Raw genomic sequence first — 9,101 nt, forward strand, 5'->3', positions numbered from 1 at the left:
AAAAAAAAAAAAAAAAAGAAGAAGTTTTTAAAACACTATGCATAATGCCAATATTATTTCAATCAATCTCATCTTTTCTGCTTGTTCATCAAAAAGCTGAAAAAATATATCCACTTTAGAAAATTCATGGCATGCCTGCAATTCTGGAACTAGAAGACCCAGCACAGTCATTCCTGACACGCTGGAGCGTGTCATTGTAAAAGAACGAGAGAAAAGCAGCTTGCCTGGAGAACCCCAAGAGATCATAAAATGGTATTACATGATTCAGCACAGTTGGAAATCATTTAGTCTTCGGCTCCAAGAAGCAGCCTTTCTAGAAAGGGTGTGTGCAGTGTAAAATGAATTCCTTTAAGGGCCCGAAACAATACTCAGTTTGAAGATATATACAGATTTATAAACATACAAAAAGCACACAGTGTTGTATTAAATTTGCATTCGGTTGACACAAGAGAAAATGGTGACAACCACTTTAGTTCAAATGTAATAAAGCAGCCATTACCTTTGTTACATTCAGGTCCCATCCATCCTTCCATGCAGGTTTTGTTGCCGTTCTGATCGCAGGCATAATGTCCAAAGAAATCATCTCTTGGTCGACAAAATTTGTTGCAGCCAAAACCATAATAATGCTCATCACAGATGACTCGGATTTGGTACTCAAAATGGGACATGCCAGCATTTTGCTTTAACGTTTGCCATTGACGACTTGGGTTGATCATACCAGAGTGGAGGGCTTTGTCTATGATGTCATCAGGATCTAGTTAAATAAAAGTGGAAATAATATTTCATGCCAAAGGTTTGCCAGTAATATCCGTCAACTATTCCAAATAGTTTCAAAAGCTGAAGACCAGGCCCCCACAAATGGATAGTTAAAAAAGGTACGAGTAGAAACCAGTAGGCTGATGCAGCTAAATGTGTAATCTTTAGGAGATTCCCCAAAATAATTCAAAGCCATCAAGAGCTCTCAGTTCTGTTGGGACCATTACGGATTCAAGTAAAATCATACATGCTGGATTCTACAGCAGTTGAGTACAGTTTGTGACAATTCTGTACTGGCCTTAGCAAGGGTTGGAAATTGAAACTACGGAATGGAGATCTCCCCTTATCCCAAAATTACAGAAGCAAAATAATCCGAGAGCTTCCACCAAAAACTTTGCAATTTACCTACTTGTATATATGCATTTGGCGAGAGATACCGGCGTTCGCTCACCTCTCGATCCTGTCACGGCTCTCTGCCTTGACAGGGCAGGGACTGGATTCCCCCCTCCGATCCGCCAGCGCTGACTGGCGGAACGGACAGGGGAGGGTACAGCTGGCTCTGCCTCTAGATAGGCAGAGCCAGCTGTCAGTCACGCAGCTGGGCGGATCCAGACATAATTGTCGGGATCCGCTTCAGCGTCTCAGTATACTGCTCGCGGTGTACTGAGCCTAGGGTGATGGGAGGACGCTAGTTTATGTCCTCCCGTTACCCTAAGGAGAACTACCATCCATCCTTCCATGCAGGTTTTGTTGCCGTTCTGATCGCAGGCATAATGTCCAAAGAAATCATCTCTTGGTCGACAAAATTTGTTGCAGCCAAAACCATAATAATGCTCATCACAGATGACTCGGATTTGGTACTCAAAATGGGACATGCCAGCATTTTGCTTTAACGTTTGCCATTGACGACTTGGGTTGATCATACCAGAGTGGAGGGCTTTGTCTATGATGTCATCAGGATCTAGTTAAATAAAAGTGGAAATAATATTTCATGCCAAAGGTTTGCCAGTAATATCCGTCAACTATTCCAAATAGTTTCAAAAGCTGAAGACCAGGCCCCCACAAATGGATAGTTAAAAAAGGTACGAGTAGAAACCAGTAGGCTGATGCAGCTAAATGTGTAATCTTTAGGAGATTCCCCAAAATAATTCAAAGCCATCAAGAGCTCTCAGTTCTGTTGGGACCATTACGGATTCAAGTAAAATCATACATGCTGGATTCTACAGCAGTTGAGTACAGTTTGTGACAATTCTGTACTGGCCTTAGCAAGGGTTGGAAATTGAAACTACGGAATGGAGATCTCCCCTTATCCCAAAATTACAGAAGCAAAATAATCCGAGAGCTTCCACCAAAAACTTTGCAATTTACCTACTTGTATATATGCATTTGGCGAGAGATACCGGCGTTCGCTCACCTCTCGATCCTGTCACGGCTCTCTGCCTTGACAGGGCAGGGACTGGATTCCCCCCTCCGATCCGCCAGCGCTGACTGGCGGAACGGACAGGGGAGGGTACAGCTGGCTCTGCCTCTAGATAGGCAGAGCCAGCTGTCAGTCACGCAGCTGGGCGGATCCAGACATAATTGTCGGGATCCGCTTCAGCGTCTCAGTATACTGCTCGCGGTGTACTGAGCCTAGGGTGATGGGAGGACGCTAGTTTATGTCCTCCCGTTACCCTAAGGAGAACTATGGGGAAAAGCCTTAACCCCATAGTTCTCCTTTAAAATAGAAAACATTCTAAACGTTCTAGTAGGAAAAAAAATAAAACAAAATCAGCACAGAGTGATAACTGCAGCCAACCCTCAAAAAACACTTACAGAAAACTTAAATTGAACTACTGGCATGAATGTGCCAAGACACACAACCTGTCCTTTTCAAAACACGCGTCTGCTTAACACTGTAACCTGGAATAATATTTCACAGCAGCCCGGAATATGGTATATATCTGTGGTATTTCACTCTGTACCTTGGGCCTTATGACTTAAACGATCTGACACTGCCTTATGACCTGCAGCAAGCTCTGGTTTGTCTGCAAAGTGAAGAATTATCAGCACACGGGAACAGCATTCAGCATAGCAAACAAGAAAATGCGTGCCTCGTATAACAAATGCACTCAACGACATATGCGCAAAAGCAATTTAAAGGAACACTAAAAGGTCCATTATGTTCTTTCTAGGGCACATAGTTGTATACAATTTTTCTTTTATATTACCTTTTTTGTGCATTTTCTGCTTAAAGAGTCCCAAAGCCTTCATACAAAAAAAAACCCCACACAACAACAAACCAAACACACCAACAATAATTGTGCCAGTTGTACATACTACCCAGTTCAGCACCTACCATTTCTTTATATTTAGCGAGCATTCTATACTTCATTTCACACTATCTGCATTTTCAGCTTTCTGCACAAATCCCAAACTTCGTTTAGTAGTAAGCAGTGCATGTACAGGTGAAACTCGATTAGAATATTGTGCAAAGTTCATTTATTTCACTAATGCAACTTAAAAGGTGAAACCAATATATGAGATAAGACTCATTACATGCAAAGCAAGATAGTTCAAGCTGTGATTTGTCATAATTGTGATGATTATGGCTTACAGCTCATGAAAACCCCAAGAACCCCAAATCCACAACCTCAAAAAAGTAGGTTATTCCATGCAATCAATAAAACAAGGATTGTACATAGAACAATATCGGACCTCTGAAAAGTACAAGCATGCATATGTACTCAGTTCTTGGTTTGGGCCCCTTTTGCAGCACTTACTGCAATTACTTTTGCACGATATTCTAATTATTCGAGTTTCACCTGTATAATCATGGTCACATAATTGGGCTACAACTCCTAATACAACTTCTACCAGCTTACAGGAATGTGTGTAAACCAATACCAATTTACAATGCTGGCACCTCCTACAAAGCAAAGGCCAGTGAAAAAGTGCATTAGGAGTTTACATTGGGAATGTGTCAGGGGGTGGCTAGCTTACACATGCCTTGGCAGAGGTATAGCGTAGCCACCCTGAATAAAAGGGGTAGTCAAGGCTTTCATAATAATATATATTTATTATACACCCATTTAAACCCAATCTTGTGATCATCTATTCTTAGAATGGCTACAAACACAGTCCTGCTGCCAGATTAATGGACAGCCCAATGCAATGATGAGTAAGGACTGGGCAAGATGTCTCCTAAAATTGGCGGTACACTGTTTTGTTCAATTCACAGGAATCAGACGCCAACAGTGGATGGCCTTGCTGGCTTGACAAAAGTTGTCTACTGTCAGAACACAATAATCCAGCTTGGGAAGGGGGGTTATATTTAGGATCATATATTAGATATTCAGTATATTACTGTATGGCCAGCTTATTGTCAGAGGCCCTCAATATTACACCACAGAGTTTCTCCTCCCCCATCTCTAGGACCAATGATGTCACTTAACTATGCTACAAGACAACACCTCATAACTCCACAATGTAAAGATTTCCACATCTCCAGGAAGAAAGACAGGTCTAAGGCATAAAAAGATATTCAACCCAAAGCACAATAAACATTTCACACAAAGGCTGAAGGGCAAATTTTCATAGAATGCTATAAGATGTGGCTGCTGTCATAAGGATCACAATCAGATATTGCCACAGTAATTACTCCCAACCTTTTGCACAGTTACCTCTAGCGTATTTTCTTTGAAGACAGAAAAAAAAATAAAAAAAAAATATAGGTTTGCGCTAGTCAGGCACCCTTTAAAAATCTTCTACTGTACATTGGAGAGTCATTTCTCAGTTGATGCTTTTTCACATTCCAGGAAAATCAATAATGTCTGGACGATTTTGCCGAGATATGTATACATATTCCCAAAAGTACAATAACTTTGCATATTTTACATGAGGATCGCTGGAAACTATACTGCACCATCAACAAGTGTAGTGTTCTATATTTAGCGCTACAGTCAACAAAAAACAGATTTCTATGCAAAGGCATTCCTTGCAACAGAATTCTTAAATTAAGCTCATCTTGATCAGATTAAGTGAAAGTACATGAGGGATTACAAATAGAACATTACAGTCGTGCAGTTTGGGCACAAACTATTTTCTCTTCAAGAAAATAGTATGAAACCCAAATTTGGATGCAGAGCACCATTAATGATCCAATATATACCTCCCATTTTACTTGGTGGACGTCATGTATCACTAAGCTCTCAGCAATCAAAAGGCCTCGTCATAGCCACGTGGGTGTGGCAGTGGTGATTGATCTGCATAGGCAGGCCTATCAGTAGGGGGATATTTCTGAAGGCAGCTCGTGGGTGCCCTTGAAGGCTTGTCAATAAAATAGGTGGTGAAAAATTGCACCTTATGCCAGTTGTAAACAAGTTGTGGGTGGTAATTTTTTTTTTCTCACTAGGCTGGATTTAAACATATGTGCATGCACTAATCTGTGCTGTTGTGCCTAAGACGCATACATTGTGTGTAATGCAGGTACTCCCATGAATTTCTAATGGTGCCCAAATGTGCATTCACACAGCAAACAAAGGCAGCTGACCCTCAATGCACCACAACATCAGAAAGAAAAAAATTGTTGTGGTTAAAACCAGTTACGGTACGATTTTTGGTGTGTGGATGCTCATTGAGTACCCATGGGAATTGAACGGGCAAAAGTACCACAATGCTTACCAATGCAGCAAGCCGTGAGTGCACAAGCATTATACATTACAATGTTATTTCTGGAAGTGGTCAATAACATTTTAAAAGAAACATTAGATGAATTTCCCAAGGAAAGGATGCTGGACAACCATGGATTTATTTTCTGCTGCAGTTCAAACAAAGGCACAATGGCAAGTATGCTGAACAACCATTTCAGGGCACCTGAAACATTTGTTCAGCTTACTCACATATGTACATTTGGTTGTGCAGCATCCTTTCCTTGGATACTATTTCTTCAAACAAAGTTTGGAGCATGTTTGTTACTTTGCACCCACTGGACATATATTACTTTCCCAGCACAGCTCACACCTACCACTAATAAAAAAAATAAAAAAATAAACAACAACCAGTACAGTACTTTCCACAATCCTTAGTGGAAACAGCAATACCGTTATGTAGGGCTTACAGAGACCTTGGTCTGCACCTGCTGTCATCTTTGTACATTTCATAACATTTTCATAACCAATAATGTTTTACAGAGGGGCTTTCAATCTGCAGAGCAGCACTTGAACGACAAGCTCTGGGAATACCATTAGCTTGCAGCAAAATGGAGAAATGAAAACAAACTTCTATTACAGAATCCAGCAGTTTGACTTGAAGGTCAAAAAGGAGTCCCACTGTGGTCTCTTGACAGGAACGGACTGTTGCTGCTCTTTTGTTTACTTTTTTGAGCTCTGAAAAACGTGCCGTGGGGATGGAATATTAAATAAATATGCTCGAGTGCCTTCTCACTTTACTGACTGATCGCAGCGGTGACATGTTACACATTGTATTAAAGAAGTCTGTCCATGCAAAAAAAAAAAAAAAGGTTTTCTCAATAGGTAGAGTTAGCCTTTCTGTTCCGGAGACAACAGTGAAATCTCCCTGTGCCATACGCCACTGACACCCAGTATTAGTATAAAACAAGATTCCCTTTCATATGAACCCCAAAAAACATGTATAGGTACATAGATTATAGACTTACCATTGGTTTCATTATTGTAGTCCCATGCCTCAACGACGAGGGTGTAAGATCTCTGAAAAAGGTTAAATTCACAGTAAACATTATAGTTGATTGTGTATATGTAGAAAATCTTAAACATTTTTTAAGGGTTACATACTTAAATTGTAAATGTTCTATTTTCATAAAATCTTAATGGGTTTAGTACTTTAAAAGGAAAAACAAACTGTAGAAGAATGGCAAGATAGCGCATGTCCCACCAAAACATCAGGCTAACATTAAAATTAAACTTTTGAAATTTCTGCCCATGCCAATCTTTTTTGCATGCCCACACACACACACGCTCAGATACACAATTTGTCTGAATAAAAGACTATATTTGTTTGTTCCCATTTAGACCTAAAACAGCAACAGATTAGGTGAATCAAATGCGATCCTCTTTCACCCCCTAAGCTAACTTATCCATGGTGATTCAGCAGAGACCTTTCACCCTTAATTACTCATCTTTGTCAACACTAATGAGTCTCATGGACTTAGCTAGGAAGAACTAATAAACACTTCCATTTCACTCCGAGATAGGAAATAGAAACGGATTAAAAAAAACACAGCAAACGAGGGGAAAAAAGAAGCAAAAAAAAAAAGAAACAGCAAACACACAGACCGGATACTGGGGAAGCAAAATATGTACATATACGCATGGTTCTACTGCAAACAGTAATTCACTGAGCATCTGAAGTGAGGACTCCTGGGAGATTTTGCTTTTCAGCACCTCTTTGAAAGCTTTGTCTGCAATAGACCATCACTGCTCCCACAAGTATCAGGTAACAAGGGAAAGAACTGATGAATTTTAGCGAGGTCGGAGGGAGGAGAGGCTCCTTAATACAAAGCCTCGGACCTAAGCATTCAAAACCTTTAGGGCACAGCTATGTGTCACATTTATAGGCGCACTAATCTGACCAGGAGATCTTATACATTCCAGTAATAATCATAAGCATCTACTGCTTAAAAACGTAGTCCTTTGGTTCTGGAAGCTTGCCAACCATTGTATTCAGCCACCTTTTATCTCTACTCCCAAAAGCAGTCAGAGAGGCAGAGGCTCAAACTACAATAGGACCACTTTACTGCATGTCTTTAGGATGACTAGAAGCGGCTAAATCTCCAGTCGTACTCTCATACAAGCCAGTCAGAAACAAAGCCTGGCAAGGCAGCATAGCTGAGAACTTCCACAAAATACAACCTTGAGATTCTTTGCAATATGACGTCACCTTTAACGGCTATACAATTAAAAGGGGGTTTTAGAAGCAACGCTCCCCGCAGAGACTTCTGGGAGAAATGCTTTGCAAGCTCGAGTATGTACAAGACCTTGTACATTCACATTTCTGATAGACGCATCAATGGTTTCTGAAGTGCTCCTTGGTGATCAGTGTACAATATTGGATTCTGCAGAACTGCTTCATACAGATGTTCAGTGAAGCATTTGCTGTACTCGTCAATAGATCCCCTGTGTACTAGGCTATCCAAGCAAGTTGTAATGACCGCCGAGATGCCTTTTTACCCAAAACGGTGTGTGTGTTTAGTACAAAAAAAAACAAAAAAAACAACCACATTCAGTAAAATAGACCCTTTATTCCAATGTTAAAAGTTTAAAATGGGGCTTGTAATCCGAAATTAGAATTTTATTAGACAGATGAAACCACAAATATATGGAATAAAAAAAAAAATTAAAAAAAAAAAATCTATATTTCCAGGGCCATCCCTATAATGAGGCAGCCCAAGTCACCCTTGGGTAGCTCTTGGCAAGCTGTGATGTTCTGGCTGGCATCCTGCCCTGCTCACTGAAGTCACTGGTTGCCAGGTTGCCCAGCTTCTGGCAACCAGTGACCCTCCTGGCCTCAGGTGGCGAAAAGTGTAAGGACACCCTGTCCATCCAGTCTTCAACAGTTGGGAGGTAGGTAACGCCAAACTTTACATTGAAATAAGAGAAGTTGTTAAGAGGAAAAAAAAAAAAAAGGAAAAATGCAGTGCTGGAGTGTCAATTCTGAAATATGGGACACCAAGCCTTGGGTGTACCCAAAGATCCTAAGGGTCAGATCCTGACAATTCCCAGATATGCAAGGCAGAAGCCAGCTAAAACAACTTGGCTCATCTACAGTATCATCTGTGGTTGGAAACAAATGGAATGCAATAATTACACAGAAGACAAACCAGAAGCATATATAGCATTTATGGAGCAAGGTAAACACCTTGAAGGTGTAGGTACAAAGATAACTTCAAAAGTCAGCATAAAGCTACCTTTAATAACTTGACCGAGCTTGCAGCCTTTGAAGGAAAGCCCTTCTTTGTGAGGCTCTGCTTGGAATACAGCCTAAATATGTTTCATATTCAAAAGAACAGGATTCCATCTTGTTCACAGATAACTGTGGGAAAATGCGGAGAAGAGCAAGTAAATCTGGGCAAGCCGGGACATGTATGGAGCCTCCGATACAAAGACCATCAGCCAGGACAATTTAACCAGCCTATAATATTATTATCTCAGTAAATTACCATGCTTAAATGGCACATCATCATTTTATAGGCTTTTATACTGTTTGACGAGTCTTGTTCTGAAAGGAAAATTGCCAAAATACTTTCAATCACACCAAATGTCTGTTGCACATTGTCAACTGTAGCCATTGCATAATCATTAATAGAAAAAATAACCCCCTGACCCCCC

At 40.5% G+C, this 9,101-nt stretch overlaps 1 protein-coding gene across 1 annotated transcript in view; it reads right to left on the minus strand.

Moving 5' to 3' along the window:
* Positions 1–9,101, minus strand: part of JAG1 (jagged 1) — a 66,380-nt gene that overhangs the window by 29,430 nt on the left and 27,849 nt on the right. Inside the window, exons 3-4 of the mRNA XM_018566773.1 lie at positions 6,413–6,464; positions 500–754 (exon numbers count right to left, since the gene is read on the minus strand). Coding sequence (XP_018422275.1) covers positions 500–754; positions 6,413–6,464 — 307 coding nt within the window. The remainder of the gene's footprint in view (positions 1–499; positions 755–6,412; positions 6,465–9,101) is intronic.

This window comes from Nanorana parkeri, unplaced genomic scaffold (genome assembly GCF_000935625.1).
Source record: "Nanorana parkeri isolate BGI_ZX_2015 unplaced genomic scaffold, ASM93562v1 scaffold28, whole genome shotgun sequence".
In the NCBI taxonomy this organism is placed as follows: domain Eukaryota; kingdom Metazoa; phylum Chordata; class Amphibia; order Anura; family Dicroglossidae; genus Nanorana; species Nanorana parkeri.